The sequence below is a fragment of the Chiloscyllium plagiosum genome, unplaced genomic scaffold (genome assembly GCF_037043375.1).
Source record: "Chiloscyllium plagiosum isolate Xiang-an unplaced genomic scaffold, Cpla_swu_hap1 HiC_scaffold_17, whole genome shotgun sequence".
Lineage (NCBI taxonomy): Eukaryota > Metazoa > Chordata > Chondrichthyes > Orectolobiformes > Hemiscylliidae > Chiloscyllium > Chiloscyllium plagiosum.
The window spans coordinates 68,669,019-68,689,402 of NW_028270155.1; the positions used below are offsets into that span (position 1 = coordinate 68,669,019).

The following is a 20,384-nucleotide window of genomic DNA, read 5'->3' on the forward strand; positions in this document are numbered from 1 at the left end:
AGTGCTGGGTCCACTACATTTGATCATTTAGATGAATGATTTGGATGTGAGCATAAGAGGTATAGTTAGTAAGTTTGCAGATAACACCAAAATTGGAGGTGTACTGGACAGCAAAGATAGTTACCTCAGATTATAACGGGATCTTGATCAGAAGGGCCAATGGGCTAAGAAGTGGCAGATTGAGTTTAATTTAGATAAATGCGAGGTGCTGCATTTTGGAAAGCAAACCTTAGCAGGACTTATATACTTACTGGAAACGGTCCTCAAGAGTGTTGCTGAGCAAAGAGACCTTGGAGTGTAGGTTCACAGCTCCTTGAAAGTGAAGTTGCAGGCAGATAGGATAGTGAAGAAGGCGTTTGGTATGCTTTCCTTTGTTGGTCAGAGTATTGAGTACAGGAGTTGGGAGGTCATGTTATGGCTGTACAGGACATTGGTTAGGCCACTGTGCAATTCTGGTCTCCTTCCAATGGGAAGGATGTTGTGAAACTTGAAATGGATCAGAAAAGATTTATATGGATGTTGCCAGGGTTGGAGGACTTGCGCTATAAAGAGAGGTTGAATAGGCTGGGGCTGGTTTCCCTGCAGCGTCAGAGGCAGAGGGGTTTCCTTCTAGAGGTTTATAAAATCATGGTGGGCGTGGATCAGATAAATAGACAAAGTCTTTTCCCTGGTGTAGGGGAGTCCAGATCTAGAGGGCATAGGTTCACGGTAAGAGGGGAACGATATAAAAGAGAGCTAATGGGCAACTTTTTCACACAGAGGGTGGTATGTACATGGAACAAGCTGCCAGAGGAAGTGGTGGAGCCTAGTGGAATTGCAACATTTAACAATCATCTGGATGGGTATATGAATAGGAAAGGTTTAGAGCGATATGGACTGGGTGCTGGCAGGTGGGACTAGACTGGGTTGGGTTACCTGGTCGGCATGGACAAGTTAGACCAAAGTACCTATTGCCATGCTGTACGTCTCTGACTCTATGACTCTAAGTCGACATTTCAAATGTAACCTGAAGAACGTTTACATCCGAAACGTCGACTCCTCCACCTCCTGATGCTGCCTGGTGTCAGTTACGAATTCTGTCTACTTCAGTAGAACAGGCCTTAATCTGACCTTTTGCATCATCAGAATTTGTAGATATATTACTCTATGTCTCTTAATCTAAATGATTTAAATAGATCACAAAATTGCAGAAATAACAGTGTGCCGAATTGAAAACGTTCAGTTTGTCCTCACTCTTTGCTTCATATCTTCTAAACTATTCTCTATCGATGTTAATGTATTACCTGAACTCTATCAGTTCTTGTTTTTCTCTTGAACATTTTGAATGCCTCTTGGAAGTCTCTGCACACAGTATTTGTAAGTTTCCTGTTTTCTACCTTGCAAGATAAAGTTCCAAATTCTCTAAAATACTTGCCAAACATGATTTCTCTTTTGACAAGATATTTTGACTTGTGCTAATCCTACTTCACATTTCTAACTGCATTTTTTATACTCTTTTAATAGTATGTTGCAGACCTTTGTTAAGGAATAATGTCAGGTGAACGGCCCTGCAGTTCCCTGTTTTCCCTTTCTTTTTCCTTGAAAGTGAAGTTATATTTTCCAACTCTCAATCTGATGCGAATACTTTTGGAAATAAGGAATTTTGTTTGACCATTGTTCACATAGATGTCTTCATTTCCTGTGAAACTGTCTGTTGTCTCTGTTTGTGAGTGCAAATATTTACTTTGGGATGTCTCTTTTTTGTATACTTAATAATGGTCTTACAATCAAATTTTATATTTTTAGCTAGTTTGCTCCCCCCCCCATTTTATCAATTTTTTGATGCATTCTAATATCATATTTAACTTATTGAGTGAGTCATGGATGATGTTCCTGACTGAGTTTTTATTATTTAACTAACTAAATTTTGCTCAGCATCTTGAATTGGGTCTTTAAATCCTTCCCACTGTGCATTTAATTATCAGCATAATAAAGTTATATAATCAACCTATTTTCACTGCATTTTGATATAATTGATATTGTTTAAGTTAATGATTCATGCTCATGATTGGAACTTTGAAACCTAATATGGAATTCAATGGTTTTGTGGTCATTATTTCCTGGCAGACTTAGTAATTAATAAAACATTATAATTATAATTAATAATAATTATGATAGCTAGATAGATTAGTTATCTATGATAACTTCATCCAGAGGCAGCTGTAAAATGCATTGCTGCATGAAGTGATCACAAAAAACTCTGCAAACTTCTCTTCCAGATTGTCCTTTAAAAAATTTAATTGACACTCCCGATGTGAAGGTTAAATTTACCCAGGACAAATACATTTCCTTTGTGTCAAGCTGCAAAGGTTTAGTTCTATGTTTGGTCCACAATACACTTTCTGTCATGTGTCCTAAAAACTGCTCCAGCTATCATTTTCTGACTCCTGATATTTCCATTTACCACGGAGTGTGATTCTGTTTTGTGATTTTCTTTCCAATGTTGCTGCAACAGGAGTGATTCCAGCCTTGGGTGACTGCCTGTGTGGAGTTTGCACATTCAACCCATGTCTGCGTGGGTTTCCTCTGGGCGATCTGGTTTCCTTCCACAGTCCAAAGATGTGCGGGTCAGGTGGATTGGCCATTCTAAATTGCCCATAATATTAGGAGAATTAGTCAGAGGGAAATGGGTCTGGGTGGGTTAATCTTCGGAGGGTCGGTGTGGACTGGTTTGGCCGATTAGGGAATCTAATCTAAAAAAAATCCTTCTTATGAGAGCCACCTTCCACTTTTACAATGTTGAATTCCTCTTGAAATGTGTGTACCTTGGAATATTTATTCCCCAACCTTGGTCACCTTGTAGTCATATCTCAACAGTAGCGATCCAATCAATTTACAATACCTATATTTGTGTAATGAACACACCTATTTTCTTGAAGATGCTTCATGCATTTAGAAGAAAAGAGCCTTTAATTCCACTACTTTGCTTCTTATTCTTGCATTGACTTTATTCACAGATGCAGAACTGAAGCTAACTCACAGTCCCATCCTGTTTTTTTTAACTACATCTCTCCATTGTTCTATTGTCTTCATGTCTTATTCTATCTCTTTGGATTGCTCAATCTCGGTTCACCATAACTGTCTCTCTCTACTACTTTAATACCTGACGACAGCTCTCGTAATTGCAATTGTCCCACTGAGTTTAAGTAGTGCCCACATAAATGAAATGGCTTCCTGTTTCGCAAATGATCAAAACCCTTTTGTCCAACAGCATTGCTTGAACCATATGTCGAAGTCTCTAATCTGCTGTATGCTATGTCAACTGGTAACAGGCCAGAGATTATTACCTGATAATTTGTGCACTGTTAATTTGGGCATTTTAAAACTCAGCAGAGCATTATTCCTTGCATTGGTTTCTATGACAACGAGATCGTCCCATCTCACTACAGGTTCCTTCAAGGTCATGGGGAGATGACCTTAACCTTGGAACAAGGCATGTCACACAGCATTTCAAGTTCCCAGTGATGATGATCATAATTTGGCCGGGTTGTGCTATGCAAGTGTTTCAATTTAGCAACTAAGCACCTGGGAATTTCCTATTTTTTAAGGTGTTTGAATTATAAAGATTAGAATGAGAAGTCTCTTCTTTGAATTAGCTGCCTGAAAGCATGTCCTAGTTAATTACCAGAGACAGAAAAGTGCTTTTCTGGCAGGGTAAGGAAGCAGACATTGAGTTTACTTCATTCAGAATGCGTACACAATAAGAATGTAACTGCCAGAAGAGAGTGCAGAAGAGATCTACTAGAATGGTGTCAGGAATGGGGAACTTCATTAATCCTGGGTAGACTAGACAATTTATGATTGAATTACGCAGGGCGGAAAAAACCAAAGGGACGATTGTTTCAAGTTTTTTACAATTACGAGAGATTTCAATAAAGCAAAAATGATTTCAATTGTTGATCTGTCAGCATGCAGAGGATAAATTTACAATTACTGATAGAATAACTATGGGATTTTGAAGATTTATTTTGTGGAAACCTCTATAGTACTTTTGAATATCTGGCAGAAGCAAAGTTAGTAGAAATTAAAAAAAAATGAAGAAAAGATTACCTAAAATGCAAAAATACAGAGCTAGGTACAAAGAGTGAGGAGCTGGGCTGATTGATTAGTTATTTTCTAAGACCTACCCAACAGTAACAGTCTCCTTTAGTCTATGATTCAATAAATGTTCTCAGCTGATTGCAATACTTCTTGCTATTCCTTCATAACTGTTCTTCTATGAAGAAAGATTATGCCCTTACCAGCTGTTGAGTTTCATCCACTTCTACAGAATGTTTCCTAACACCTAAAGGAAAGAAAAGAAATCTATACTGAATGTAAAATATAATAACACAATTATAGCAATGAATAAATGAATATATTGGAGCTGATTCAGAGGAGGCTTACTCGATTGACACTTGGAAATAACTGGTTGTTTCATGAGGATAAGTTCAATAGACTCGGTTTTTTTCCACTGGAGTTTGGAACAATAAGAGGTGATCTGATTGCAGTGTATCAGTTACTGAACTATTTGACAAGATGGACATAGAAAGAATACTTTCTTTTGTGGATGAATCCAGAACAATGGGATACAGTGTACCAATTAGAGATTGTCCTTTAGAGACAGAAATGTGGAAGGTTTCTTTTATCACAGAAAATTGTGCCAGTTTGGAACTCCCTGCTCCAGAAGGTGATCGTTGAATATTTTAAAGGCAGTAGTGCTTGGATTCCTGTTAGACAAGGGAAACGAATGGTTACTGGGGGATAGTTGGGAATGTGGAATACCAAACACGAACTGATCAGTGATAACCTTATTGAGTGATGGTAGGTCTGGAGCAGCTGATTGGTCTACTTGTGCTTTTAACTCATATATACTGTATGCTTGTGGGAATAATGTATTGAGTGCACAAGCATCAATAGGGATCTGCCTTCCAAAGATCTAGAGCTCCGTGTTGAGTACATTGTCTTCCCAAATCCTCCCTTGGTACTAATCACAACAGAGTAGACTCTTCCTCTTGTGGGAGAGTGAATTGACAGTTTAGTTTGCATTGCAAAGTTACTTTGGACATAACAATTGGGAGTAAAGTGAACCAGATTGGCATAGTGATTGCAACCAGGTTGATATTATTGACTGTGTGATCCTCGATTGGGGTTGTAACCCTGGCTGACCAATATAAACAGGAGATTCTTGATGTCCCTGGAGAAGGAAAACTTGGTGTCTACCAGTAACCTAGAGGTTTTTATGACGAGGTTGGCACCATAGTGTGTAGAGTGTTTTATTCCCCCCTCTGATTCTATTTTGATTTAATCTCTACCCTTCCTTTCAATTTTTCAATCATGTAGGAGCATGTCCCTAAGGAGCATTGGCGACTTGGGTGCTTTTTCTTCCTGGTGGTGGAATATGAATAATGTTTTATTCACTCGTTGTTTCTTCACTGTGTCCTGCACATATATGCACACAACATGGGTGCTGGGGAGAAATAAGCACGACTGCTGTTTGGTGGTAGCATGGAGGATTGAGGAAAAATATATAAACAGGGGACTCAGGATCTCCTCACTTCATGGACTGACTCTGGGCTGGATGGCAACAGCCAGTTTACCGTACACTTGTAAATAAAGGGCGATTTGGTGACAGTATACCAGCGTCAGTGTCGTTATTTCAGTTAACTATTCTGATATCACTTTAAAATGAGTACACTGGCACTGCTACTTTTAGAACTGGATTGGGGTGGGAGTAATTTGTTTACAAAATTGAGGAAATAGTTTGAATGAGGTTTATGTTGTCATGTTGAATTGTCAAACTGCTTCTAACATCAACTTCATTCTTTAAAGATGTAGAAAGGTGTTCACTATTCCTGCATAGTTATTCACTATTCATCTGCTCTTTATGTCTTCTAACAAGTAAAATTGCCTCTTGGAAGATGAAACATATTCAGCAGAATAACAAAGTAGAAGTTCATAGAAGTTCATAGAATATGCACATCTGGTATATGAATGCTGGTATACTGTCACCAAATATCATTGGGACTTGGAAACTAAAAATATTCAGCAAAATAACAAACATTCTTACCAGCTGATGCCTTTAACTCAAGTCTTGTTAAAATGATTATCAATAGTAAAATTGCCAGAATGCCACCAGCCCATCTAGAGATCAGCAGATAATTGAGATCTTTACCTATAGGATTAATAACACTTGAATGAGAAACTGCAGAGTACAGCGTGATTTCGACACAGAGAATCATGATTCAGACACAGGAAGGCGATCTGCAAAATAGTATCCCAGGACGATCACATCCAATAAACATCAATAGAGACTGATCCTTTTTATTTCAATGGGTAGTATGTGTAAAACGATTATAAGGTGTATCACATGACATATCAGTCACAATCCCACAATACAACTTATGGAGGGAACAATTCCATAGAGATTGAGGAATCTTCACTCCTGGTCATTTCTTAAGAGGAAAAACAGTTACATATTATTGATATCATCGTGTTAGCATTACACATGATTGATATAATCGTGTTAGCCCTTTATTTACATTGAAAGCACCAGCTGGAAAACATCATCAGATTTAACACTTCCTGTAACTTTTGTCAATTAATATATGCATCTTGCTTTCATTTAACTCGTTTAACATGACAAAGCATCCAATGCTCTCCAGAGGACTGTTATCAAGCAGTCCAGCCACATAAGGCACATTAGAACAAATGGATCAGAAACAGAAACTCCTGGAGCAAATCAGCTGGTCCAGCAGCATCTGTGGAGAGAGAAACTGATTAAATAATTTGAGTCGAGTGGCCCTTCTTTAGAACTGATAGCAGCTAGGAAAAAGTGGTATGTATGTTGAAGACAAATATTGGGGAATGGAGAGTGGAGGTGGAGAAAGGGGTGAGCAGAAAGGCAGAGATGGAGCCAAAAGAGAGAGAACAATAAAAAAGGATGGATGACAACATGCCAGGAAAATAAAAAGCTGACATTGGTGATCATAACTAGATGAAAATTGGTTGACTGTGCTGAAAGCAGCTCATGTCATTGCCAGGATCTGCAGTGTGAGTGTCGGTAAAGGATATGAAAGTAGTATTCAGGCACTAAAATTATTGAGCTCGTCATTGAGTTCTGAAGGCTGCAATATCCCCAAGTGGAAAATGAAATGCTGCTCTTCCAGGTTGCACTGAGGCTTGATGCATCACTGCAGCAGGTCTGAGACAGGAATGATAGCCAGAGAACATGATGGTATGCTGAAGTGGCAGCAACTGGAAACTAATTTTTAAGGACAGAATGAAAGTTTGTTTACAAAGCTGTTGCCTGGTCTGCATTCTGTCTCAGCAGTGTATAGGAGACAACATTGTGAGCTGTGAATATAATATATAGGTAATCACTGCTTCACTTGGAAGCTGTGTCTGGATTCGAGTGTGAGGAGGAAGGAAGTAAATGGGCTACCACAATATTGAACCTACTTCTACTTTCTTCCCAAAATCTAGCAACAGGAATGGCAGGGCAGAGCTGCTGTTCCTGCCACACAGACCTAATCTCTTAATACCTTGATTCAACATTTTCTCCCATTCTCAGCTCAGTTCCCATTAATATCCATGATTTATGTGAAACGTTGCATCTGTTTAGAGTTTCCGGTTTGTGGGCAGCAACTGTCTCATCTTCATTTTGGATGTACAATGCGTTTACACATCCACCTTCTGTCATGGTGGCTTTATGGTTCCCCACTTGAACTGTCCCTATTCACCAACCCTCCACTATCTGGCCAAGGTTGTACTCACTTTGAAGAACTTCTCATTTTCCTCCTCTCACCTTCTTCAGAGCAAAGGTTCGGCTATAGATACCTTCATGGTCTTCAGTTCTGTCTGTCTCCTTGTACGGTACATGGAACTTCCCTTATCCTTATCCCATTCAGGTCCTGCCCCACAACTCTTTCCCTGTTTCATCGCTAATTCATCAGTGCTTCTTCTGACTCTCATCAAAAACTGGAAAAATTGATTAATTTCACTTTCAATTTCTACGCTGCTCCTACCTTCTCCTAGTTCATCTCTGACTCCTCCCTTCCCTTCCTCGACTTTCTGTTTCTTTTTCTGGGTATATGTCTGGCCACAAATTTTCATTACAAACCCATCAACTTCCACAGTTACATGGGCTATCAATCCTCACATTGCAAATCCTGTAAAGACGCCTTTCCATTCCAAGTTCTCTATTTGCATCACATCTGTTCTGATGATACTACCTTCAGTTCACAGAAATTCCCACTTTTTTTCTCATCCAAGGATTCTCTGCGACATGTTTAAGAGGGCCTTCAGCCATTTCTGATACATCTCCCATTCTTCTGCCCTCACTCATCTTCATCCACAATATCGATAGGGTCCTCTTTGTCAACTTCCAGCTCACCTCCCCCAAAGTCACCATTTCTGACACCTCCCATGGGATACCACCACCAGACACACATGCCTTTCCCCTCCTTTGCCACTAATTTGCCACCCTTGCCCACTCATCCTCCACTGCCAACACACCCTTACACTCCCACGTCACCTTGCCATGCAGAAGGTGCAACACTTTCCCGTTTACTTTCTCCATCCTCACCATCTAAAGTCTCAGATGCACCTTGCAGGTAGGGCACTGATATACCTGCACTTTACTCAATCTAGTCTCCTGTATTCATTGCTCATAATGTACTCACCTCTACATTGGGGAGACAAAACACAGATTGGCTTGCAGAACACCAGTGTTCTGGCTGCAAAAATGTCCCCTGAGCTTCCAATTGCTTGCCGCATCAACAGATTACCATGGTCCCAGCCAACATCTGGGCGGCACGGTGGCACAGTGGTTAGCACTGCTGCCTCACAGCGCCAGAGACCCGGGTTCAATTCCCGCCTCAGGCGACTGACTGTGTGGAGTTTGCACATTTGCCCCGTGTCCGCGTGGGTTTCCTCCGGGTACTCCGGTTTCCTCCCACAGTCCAAAGATGTGCACGTTAGGTGAATTGACCATGCTAAATTGCCCCTAGTGTTAGGTAAGGGGTAAATGTAGGAGTATGGGTGGGTTGCGCTTCGGCGGGGTGGTGTGGATTTGTTGGGCCGAAGGGCCTGTTTCCACACTGTAAGTAGTCTAATCTAATCTCTGTCTCGGGCGTGCTGCAGTACTCCAGTGAAGCTCAGTGCAAGCTGGAAGAACAGCACCTCATTTTCCACGTGGGGATAATTTGTCTTCAGACTCAATATACAGTTCAATAATTTTAGGATCTGACCATTTATTCCATGAATTTTACACTCCCCCACACCCCAAGCCCAGACATGACATGAGCTGCTTTCAACATAGCCAACCGAAGTTCATCTACTTACGGGCCCCATCATCAACTTTTCTTCCTCCGTGGCATGTTATCATCCATCCCTTTGCCTGCCAAACTGTCATTGTATCTGGGTTCCATCTCCACCTATCTGTTCTCTCCCTACCTCCCAACCCAAACATGTCTTCAGCAAAAATACCACCCTTTCTTAGCTGCTATCAGTTCTGAGAAATGGTCACTGAACTCAAAATATTAACTCTGCTTTCTCTCCAGAGATGCTGGCAGGTTTTCTGAGTTTCTCCAGCATTTTCTCTTTTTTTCCAACATCCACAGTTCTTTGTTTTGTCTGGATGGCAGGTTATAACTACTGGAGTGCCATAAGTTTTGGTCCTTTGACCCCAGCTATTTACAGTCTACATTAACGACTTGGAAAGAGAGAGCGAAGGCCCTATAGGCAAATTTGCGGAAGACACAAAAATAGGCAGTATGGTAAATTGCAATGATGAAATAAGAACCTTACAAATGAATATAGATAGGTAAGGAGAGTGGGCCAATATGTGGCAGATAAATGGCTAGGTGGCTGATTGTGAAGTCATGCATTTGGCTCAGAAAAATGGGAAAACGACCTATTATCTTAATGGGTAGAGACTTCATGGTGCTCTGGTGCAGATGGATTTCGGTGTACTCATTAATGAGTCAGAGAAAACTGGCATGAGGTACAGTAAATACTAAAGAAAGCGAATGGAATGTTGGCTTTTATAGCTTCAGGAAAATAATATAAAGGTAGGGAAGTATTGTTGCAACAGTACAAGGTATTGTTGAGACCACGCCTGGAGTTTTGTGCACAGTCTTGGACCTCTTACTTTAGGAAAGATGTAATGGCATTGGAGAAAGTTCAGAGGAGGTTCATGGATTGATCCCAGACATGAGAAGTTTGTCATATGAAGAGAGATTGGACAATTTAGACCTATACTTACTGGAATTTCGCAGAATGAGGGGAGATCAAATTGGGATATTCAAGATGATAAAAGGCATAGATAAAATAGACGTGGAGCAAATAGAGTCATAGAGATGTACAGCTCAGAAACAGATTCTTCGGTTCAACTCGTCCATGTTGACCAGATATCCCAACTCAATCTGTTCCCACCTGCCTGCAGCTGGCCCATATCCCTCCAAACCCATCCTATTCATAAATTTATCCAGATGCCTTTTACATGTTGCAATCGTACTAGCCTCCACTACTTCCTCTGGCAGCTCATTCCATATACATAACATGCTCTGCATGAAAACGCTTCCCCTTAGGTCTCTTTTATATCTTTTCCCTCTCACCCTAATTTCATTTTACTTGGTTAAGAATTTGAGGAATATTTTGATTCTCTTCCCATTTATTACACTTTGGGAGTTAATACAGGTTGCATCCACACCTTTCCCCGTGTTTGGACAGCTGTTCAACTGCCTGTCTACTCTCTAAACCCAGATTGGAGCACTTGGTCCATTTCACTGTTGCCAATGTTTCCAGTCTTACCTGGATTGACGGTGTAGTTGACACTGGCGGGTACAGGAAGGGAAACATGTGACACCAGACAGGCATAAACCACTCCGCTCCTGACGGGATGCGCTTCTTCCAAAGAGCTGGAAATCTCATAAAGCCCATCTGCTGTCTTCTTCACGGCTTGTATACTCGGCAGATTTTCGACACCATCTCTTCGCCAGGTGATACTGACAGGCCCCGGGTAACAGGCAGCGGTTTTACACACGAGTTTCAGGGAATCGGCGGAAATCCCTTCAACTTGAATGACCTTCAGTGGCAATGGCGACACTTAAAGGAGAAGATAAAAAAGAAATGGAACATCTCCTCATTTGACCACATCCGTGATACTGTTACATTCATAACGTGACAATACTTATGCTCTTTATCGTTTAATTTTAAACATTGAAGTGTTCTATCCCCACAACAAAATAGCAGGAATATGTGAAACGATAAGCAAAGAGTTTGAATCTCCCAGGACTGGTAACACGTAGGAAGACAGTCAGAATGTTCGGAAGGAGATCCTGGACCGGGATTGGAGTTAGCAGCAGTCGGATCTCTGAGCAAATCTTTCGAAGGCAGTACACCTCATTGTGCTGCTGAATCATTTCTCCCCTTAGTGCAGTAGGGAAGGTTTGTGGTATTAAACATTTTGTCTCGTACATTCCTTAAAACATTTCCTAAAGAAGAGTCAAACCAAACTAGAAACGCTAACTCCATCTCTCTCCACAAATGCTGCCAGATCCACAGCAATTCTCTTCGATTGTTTCCTCTTTTTCAGCACATCCCTGCAGCTTTTAATTTTTCTTTCCGGATAGGTATAAAGTTCCCCTTTGTCTGCTAAGATTGCACCAAGGTGTCCGGTAGTGCCCTCCAGATCCTTACAAAACTGCTGTTAATGATTTTCTGACTATTGTACGTGACTGTTTTGCAAATTATCTTAAATCTACGTCCTCTGTTTGTTCCTCACCAATGGGATCAGCTTATCTGGTGTATACTGTCCTTAGCCTTGTTAATTACTGATCAGTGTGTAGTTCATAACATCCGCACAGATGCAGAATCCAGGATGGAAAATTCCAATTCTGAGTGCATGTCTTATATAATTCCAGCGTTTTTGTACTCCCTCAGATCATTATGTCTGCTGGACTCTGTATTTGCCTGCTTTTATCAGCTTTATTTTTGACCTTTAACAGACGTGAATCAGTGTCCGTACAACCTGGAGGTATCATAAACCTGAGATATGGGGCGTTGTTAAGTTTGCATTATTTGTGAGATTATTGAGGAGCAATTTGATGTTTTCCTTAGGTGCATACTTTTCTGAAAATTGCAAAACATAAAATACCATAAAATATGGTCATTATCAATTTGCAAGTTTCGTTACAATTTATGGTCAACAGAACTGCATTAAGTGCATAGCCCAGACTCAGGATTGAGTCATTCTTTAACCCTGGATCTGCGTTAGTTAAGGGTGGCAAATATGTGATCCAGGAGATGTTAGAATTGTTCCCACTGTCACATGTCAGCATGGTCACTTTGGAGAGAAGGTGTCTTGTCTTCGAGTCATAGAGACGGACAGCATGGAAACAGGCTTTTCGGTCCAACTCATCCCTGAGGAGCAGATATCCCAATCCGTCCCACCTGCCAGCTTTCAGCCCATATCCCTTGAAACCCTTCCTATTCATATATCCATCCAGATGCTTTTAAGTGTTATAATAGTGCTAGCCTCCACCACTTCCTCTGGCATCTCATTCCATATACATACCACCCTTTGCGTGAAAACGTTACCCCGTAAGCCTCTTTTATAACTTTCCTCTCTCACCCGAAACCTATGCTCTCCAGTTCTGTACTCCCCCACCCCAAGGAAAAGACTTTGTCTATTTATCTGATTCATGCCCCTCATGATTTTTATAGACCTCTATAAGGTCACCTCCCAGCCTCCAACGCTCCAGCCTATTCAACCTTTCCCCATAGCTCAAATACTCCAACCCTCGGAACATCCTTGTAAATATCTTCTGAATCATTTCAAATTTCACAACATCCTTCTGATAGGAAGCAGAACAGAATTGCACGAATATTCCAAAAGTGGCCTAACCAATCTCCTCGACAGCGGCAACATGACCTCCCAACTCCTGCACTCAATACTCTGAGTGATAAAGGAAAGCATACCAAACGCCTTCTTCACTATCTTATCTACCTCGACTCCACTTTTAAGGTGCTATGAACCTGCACTCCAAGGTCTCTTTGTTCAGCAACACTCCCTAGGACCTTACCATTAAGTGTATAAGGCCTGCTAAGATTTGTTTTTCCAGAATTCAGCACCTACATTTATCTAAATTAAACTCTATTTGCCATTTATCAGTCCATTGCACCATCTGATCAAGATCCTGTTGTAATCTGAGGTAACCTTCTTTGTTGTCCACTACACCTCCAATTTTGGTGTTATCTGCAAACTTACTAACTATACCTCTTATGCTCACATCCAAATCATTTATCTAAATGACAAAACGTAGCGGACCAAGCACCGTTCCTTGTGGCACTCCACAGGTCACAGGCCTCCAGCGAGAAAAATGACCCTCCACCAGCACCCTCTGGCTTCTATCTTTGAGCCAGTTCTGTATCTAAATGGCTAATTCTCCCTGTATTCCATGAGATCTAACCTTGCTTTCTGGTCTCCCATGGGGAACCTTGTTGAACGCCTTACTGAAGTCCATATAGATCATGTCTACTGCTCTGCCCTCATCAATCCTCTTTGTTACTTCTTCAAAAAACTCAATCAGGTTTGTTAGACATGATTTCCCACGCACAAAGTCATGTTGACTCTCCCTAATCAGTCCTTGCTTTTCCAAATGTATGTGCATCCTGTCCCTCAGGATTCCCTCCAACAATTTGTCCACCACCAACGTGAGGCTCACTGGTCTATAGCTCCCTGGTTTGTCCTGACCACCGTTTTTAAACAGTGACACCACGTTAGCCAACCTCCAGTCTTCTGGCACTTCACCTGTGACTATCGATGATCCAGATATCTCAGCAAGGGGCTCAACAATCCCTTCCCTAGCTTCCCACAGAGTTCGAGGGAAGGTCCCGATTAGGTCCTGGGCATTTATCCACTTTTATGCGTTTCAAAACATCCAGCTCTTCCTCCCCTGTAAAATGGACATTTTTCAAGATGTCACCATCTATTTACCTACATTCTATACCTTCCATGTCCTTTTCCACAGTAAATACTGATGCAAAATACTCGTATAGTATCTCCCCCACTTCCTGTGGTTCCACACAAAGATCACCTTGTTAGTCGTTGAGGGGCCCTGTTCTCTCCCTAGTTACACTTTTCTCCTTAATTTATTTGTAAGAACCTTTTGAATTCTCCTTAATTCAACTTGCCAAAGCTATCTCATGTCCCCTTTTTGCCTTCCTGATTTTCCTCTTAAGTATACACCTACTGTCTTTCTAAACCTCATTGATTCATTCCAAACCAAAATGTAAACTTGTATTTCAGTATCATGTTTTGATAAGAATTGCAACTGGACAAACATAAAGCTAGATACAACCGTTTCTAGTATCAGGAGAGCAAGCGAGTGAAATTGATCTTTAACTAAAGTACTCAAATAGCGAGAATGAATCGGTTATTTAACACGAACTCAATGACAAAGAAACTACGAGCCAATGTAAAAGCAATTTGAAGAACCTTCATCTAACGATAAAAAGAATTGCACGTATCTAATAAAACTGAAAAGCAGCCTATCCCGATACAAGGATCCTTACCGGAAACAGTCAGCTGTGTGCCACCTCCATCTTCAATCGACCTTCGCCGGTGCTTTACCTCACAGAAATACACTCCGGCGTCAGCTAAACTGGCGTTTAGGATATAAAAAGAACTTGTTCCCCTGTTTGTATTGATTCGCTTTCTGCTGTCTGGCTTCAGAAACGATTCCTCACCCCGTCTCCGCCAATAAACATCAGGAGTTTCTTCAAAGATAGGTAACATGCAGAAAATGGAAACATTCCCACCTCTGGTAATGCTCAACAACTTAGGGAACTGTTTCACTTTTCTCAAAGTTACTTCAGCCGCTATCAGAAAAGAAAGAAAAGCCACGATAATACACTGTATTTGATCAGAACAGAAACCGCACGGAGCAAGATTAGGCCGTTCAGCCTCATAAGCCTGTACGGCTATTCAATAATTCTGTTCTGATTGTAGTTCAAATCCGCTTTCCCACGTATCCCTGACAACCTTTCAACCCGTGGAGAAAGTGAGGACTGCAGATACTGGAGATCGGAGCTGAAAATGTGTTGCTGGAAAAGCGCAGTAGGTCAGGCAGCATCCAAGGAGCAGGAGAATCGACGTTTCGGGCATAAGTCCTTCTTCAGGAATGAACCTGCCTAACCCACTGCGCTTTTCCAGCAACACATTTTCAACCTTTCAACCCGTTGCTTGGTAAGAATAGGATAGACACAGGGCAAAGAAAAACCTTAGCGAAGTAAAATGTAAGAACTATTGAAAATGATAGCGATCGAAGTGAAGCAGCACAGTGTTTGATTGTACAATGTAGAGCCATTGCAGCATATAGCAAAATAGGGCATAACGGATTTGGTGTAGCACCATTTAACAACTGAACATACCTGACCAAATGATGCCAAGTAGAGTTATGTACTGTACTGTAACCCTCAGCAACATATTTCAGATTTTTTTTAAATAAAAGTTCATTTGTTTGTTTTTGTAGATGAGGATGGTGTACCGAATGTTTTGTTTGGAAAACTTTCTCAAGCGTATGACCATGACCAGAGATATCAAATGACGAGTGTTGAGTTCCAGAAGTCTGAGGACTTCCGCCGACTGAGCGGTTTCTACCGGAAGGCAAAGTCTTGCTGACATTACCCGCTTTTCAATAATTTATTAACAACCGCCTTGGCTCAGTCAGAAAATAATGGTTCAGGTCGGAGGCATGGCCATGTATCCAGTATCTCACCTAAAGTATTTACCTCCATGCAGGGCAGTGAGAGTGAGAAAATCCATTACGACCTGAAGCAGAAATCACTGGACTAGCAATTAGGATTAATAACCCTGCTTATTTATGCAGGGTTGTCCAGGATAATATTATTTTTACTCACGATAGATGTGAAATTCTAGACCCCTGTTCGCATGGTTCACAGTTACAGTTGTTAACGTAATTCACGGGGTTGTTTGATGACATTTCCAGACGAAAGTAAGAGGAGAAGCAAAATATTGAGACTATCATTTTGCTAAGAGCAATTAAAAGAAAGGGTAACAATGGAAGTCGGAACAAGAACAGAAACTCAAGACCTGGCAGCATCTTGTGACGGTGTGATGGTGGGTGTTGTGAAACTTGAAAGGGTTCAGAAAAAAATTACAAGGATGTTGCCAGGTTGGAGGATTTGAGCTATAGAGAGAGGCTGCATCTGTTGGGGCTGTTTACCTTGGAGCGTCAGAGGCTGAGGGGTGACCTTATAGAGGTTTGTAAAACCATGAGGGGCATGAATAGGAGAAATAGACAAAGTCTTCTCCCTGGTGTGGGAGAATTCAGAACTATAGGACATGTGTTTGGGTGAGAGGGGAAAGATATAAAAGGGACATAAAGGGCAACCTTTTCGCACAGAGGGTGATGTGTGTATGGAATGAGCTGATACAGGAATTGGTGGAGGCTAGTACAATTACGATATACAATATTTAAAAGGCATCTGGATGGCCATATAAATAAGAAGGGTTTGGAGAGATATGGGCCAAGTGCTGGTAAATGGGACGAGATTAGATTAGGGTATCTGGTCGGCATGGACGAGTCTCCGTGCTGTACGTCTCTATGGTTCTATGACTCTTATCTGTGGGAAGAGAGCAGAGTTACCATTTCGAGACTGGAGACCCTTCATCAGAACCCCAACAAATGGAAGTGGGACTTTGGTTATTCACAGTGTTCAGTTTCTTGCAGCTTCCAAATCTGTTCGGTCTTTTTTTTTAAAAACCTGGAAATGCAAATCATTCAGGAGTTCTGTTCGTCACCGCCGTCCATCTGAAGTATGCACACTTGGAAAATGGTTAACAACAGGACAGGACTACCCCGCTTCTTCTCAGTAGTCTCTATATCTTTTGTCAATCGCCTTTACTCTTTGTTATTTGGTTTCCGACCCTTCTATAACTGGGAACAGTGTTCTTTAATTTGCCTTTTGAAAATGTTGTGAACTCTGAACCTCAATTCGCCTCACCCCTCTCGACTCTAACGAAGAAAATCTCCAGTTTCTCCACTTAGTTAAATCCTATGACCTCGTTTCATTGTGGTACCTTCTGCGGTGTTTCCATTTTCGTGAAACCCTCCCTAAAGGGTCGTCGGAGGTTTGAACATAACACTCCAGCTGAGACCTAAATAGTTCTTAACAAATGTTTCGTGCAACTTATTTGCTTTATGCACCATCGCTCTATTCACAATGCTAAGAATCTGCTTTGCCTTTTCATTTGGCCTGCAACCCTCAAATATTCCACATGCACCCCAGGCCTTTCACTGAATTTCCTTATTTTCTACCAACAGTAAAATGTGAGTAATTCCATTATTTAAGATTTTCCCCGCAGTTTCGTGTTCAGGTAAGTTAATTAAGACTGTAGCTCCTTCGGATAAATGTAGAAGCCGTGGTATTCTAATTAACGACACAGGGCTGCATGTCAAATTATTAAACTGCGCTCAGGCCTGCTCTTGGATCTGAACATGAATACAGATTTCGGCTTTTGCGAAATGTATGAGAATGCAATGAATTTGAGACGATTGTATTGTGAGTAAGCGACTTCTGTCGTGACAGTTTGATCATGAAGGATGACTGTCTAACTCAAATTGCCCCCACCTCACTCCTCAATGAACCCCAGCGACTGGCCAGCTGCGCGCCATATATACAATTCAATTATCCTCGCTCGGGGTTTTCATGAACACAAATCGTATGAAGCTCATGGTATTTACCCATGGAACAGTGCCTCTATTGCACAGCGTAGGGCTGTGAATATCTCGGTTGTTTCAAGTGTACCTTGCCACAGCCACTGCAAACAATTGGGGGTCCTGGCAACCTCCTCACATTAGGACGAATGACGTGTGTTCTAGAACATGGGAAGGCCTCAGCCAAACTGTTTCAACACACCATCAGTGGCATGTACCCAAATATTTGAAAGTATCCCACTTAAATATCCTGTCCACAAAACAAAAGCAGGATGAATCAAATCTGGGCAATTAACGTTTCGTCAGCCTACTCTTCGACAGAGAGCTGAAAGGTGGTGTCCACAGTGCTATCAGGCGAAATTTGCACAATCATCTGCCCACTGTTCAATGTGAGTTCTATCAAATCTAGTGTTCCTCAGTGCACATTACAGCTTTGGTGTAAGCATTATCAAAGAGCTAGAGGTGAGATGAACTTGATATCAAGGTAGCCTTTGTCCATGTATGGCCCGTAGGAAACCTAGGAAACATGGTCAATGGAAATCAGACGCTGTGGAGTGGATGTAGCGGTAGAAATAGCTCCTCACTGATTGGATTTACATCGGGCACAGGGAAGATTGTTGCGTTTTTTTGGTGAATCGTTTCAGAACCCAGGACGCTGCTGCAAGATGACTGCAGGGCGGTGTTCTGGCCCAATCATTTCAGTTGCTTTTTCGTGATCTTCCCTCCAGCATGAAGTTAATACTGTACGCGTTCACTAATGATTGCACAATCTTCATTACCAGTTCGCCAGAAACTGAGAGGACATGTCCAGATGCAGGAAAGCCATTCAGTCTTCGGCTTAATAGTGGCTCGTAATGTTCACACCTCAGAAGTACCATTTGGTTCACTGACGTCCTTTAGAGAAGGAAATCTGTTTTCCTTTTGTGGTCTTGCCTCTACGTGACTCCAGATCCACAACAAGGTGGTTGATTTTTAACTGCCCTTTCGAATGGGCATTAATTGGTTGTTTGCTTTGATGACAATCGACAGGTTACGTGGTTGACGATGGGATAGTTTTCATTGCGAATTTGTATCAGGTCACAGTTTCGCTGCAGGTTTAACCTTCAATTGAGGGACTGTGATAAAATATGAAAAACAGTTTTGATTTTTTAACACTGATCTTATTGTTTTCTTGTGTAAAACCAACATTGTAGAGACAGATCTTTTCGCATTGTCAATTTTTTTGTTCCCCTTGAGCGTCCTCGCATCTTTGTTCATCTAAACCTATCATTCTAGCCTTTGTCCAGCTTCCAGCTATATGGATCGAAACTGCTTGGCCCAGTCACTTCCCTTAAGCTTCATTTCTCCCACAACGGTGGAAACGAGGGTGGGGGAAAGAGAGCAAAAGAAATTTGACGGAAGGAGAGTTGGTGGCGGCCAATGATATGTCGTGAGGTTTTACTTTCGCCAGAAGACTTTAGTGCTTCTTCCCGATTATTAGGCGACTGCGTGAATTAGAATAACTTCTATTTTATGTAATATTTGCTTTGTGTTGTACAAAGTCATGAAATTACACGAAAATATCATAGAATCTCTGCAGTGTGGAGGCGGGCCATTTGGCCCATCGAGTCGAAAACGACACTCCGGAGAACATCGAACCAGATCCGCCTACCCTTAGCCCTGCATCTCCGAAGCTAATCCATTTGCCTAGACATCCCTGGATTGTTAAGAGATAAGACACCACGAATCTCTGCTTTCTCAGGTCGAGGGTTTGGTCAACATTTTCAAGAAAAATAAACTTCCAGATTTCTTGGACTTTGCCTCAATGCGAATTGTGTTTCCTTGCATTCAGTTTATTAAGTGCACGCCCTCTCTCCCGACGTTATAACAGTCTCCGCACATCAAAAACAGCCACTAGAGCATTCCGCACTAGTAAAAAAGCCATGTGTACTTTCTCTTTTTGTGAGTGGAGCATGTTGTGCGCACAAGTTCTTCCATGTTGGCCTGTTCCAATCAGTGTGACAGTTTTAGGACTTGCATTAACGAAATAATGAGGTGCTATATATGAATATTAGTTAGTGAATCTTTCATCAAAGCAGCATATGTGAAAACCTGCAAACATGACGGGATTTGGAATGTCGGAAGCATTCCCGGATCTCCAGGAGTTGGATGTACATTACGGTCGTATTATTATAACAAGTCTGTGGTAGCGTGAAAACTGACTATGCTTTTAAACTGCTATTTTGGGGGGAATGTTATTCCCAGTTCCCTAGCATGCCTTAGGGTTGAGAGTGGCTTGGTTCAACTCAACATTGAAAGTAGAATCATTGCTGGGTCTTGAGATCATATTGATCTGACATCACTATACACCATTTCTAGAGCTGTAGAAGCCAGTCATGATTCACTGTGACATTGATGACTCCAACTGCGTGCTTCCCTTTACCGGAAGTTCCCAAATGAATGAACAGGGGAAATAGGTTCCTCATGGCATTTTCCAGCATGGTATTGTAGTTGGCCTGGTCACCCCTGAGTTCATCCTTCCACGGACTTCACGAAAACTAAGCTGTTAATTACAAATCAGAACCAGGAATTGTTGAAAAAGAAAACTCAGTAGGTCTGGCAAGATCTGTGGAGAGGAAG

General features: G+C 41.5%; 1 gene segment (V, D, J or C); it reads right to left on the reverse strand.

Annotated features, from left to right (window-relative positions):
* Nucleotides 1-1,520: 1,520 nt before the first annotated feature.
* Nucleotides 1,521-20,384, reverse strand: part of LOC122558631 (Ig heavy chain C region, secreted form-like) — a 129,599-nt gene continuing 110,735 nt past the window's right edge. Inside the window, 3 exon segments of the C gene segment in view lie at nucleotides 1,521-1,699; nucleotides 10,834-11,127; nucleotides 14,599-14,904. Of these exon segments, the coding sequence occupies nucleotides 1,521-1,699; nucleotides 10,834-11,127; nucleotides 14,599-14,904 (779 nt within the window).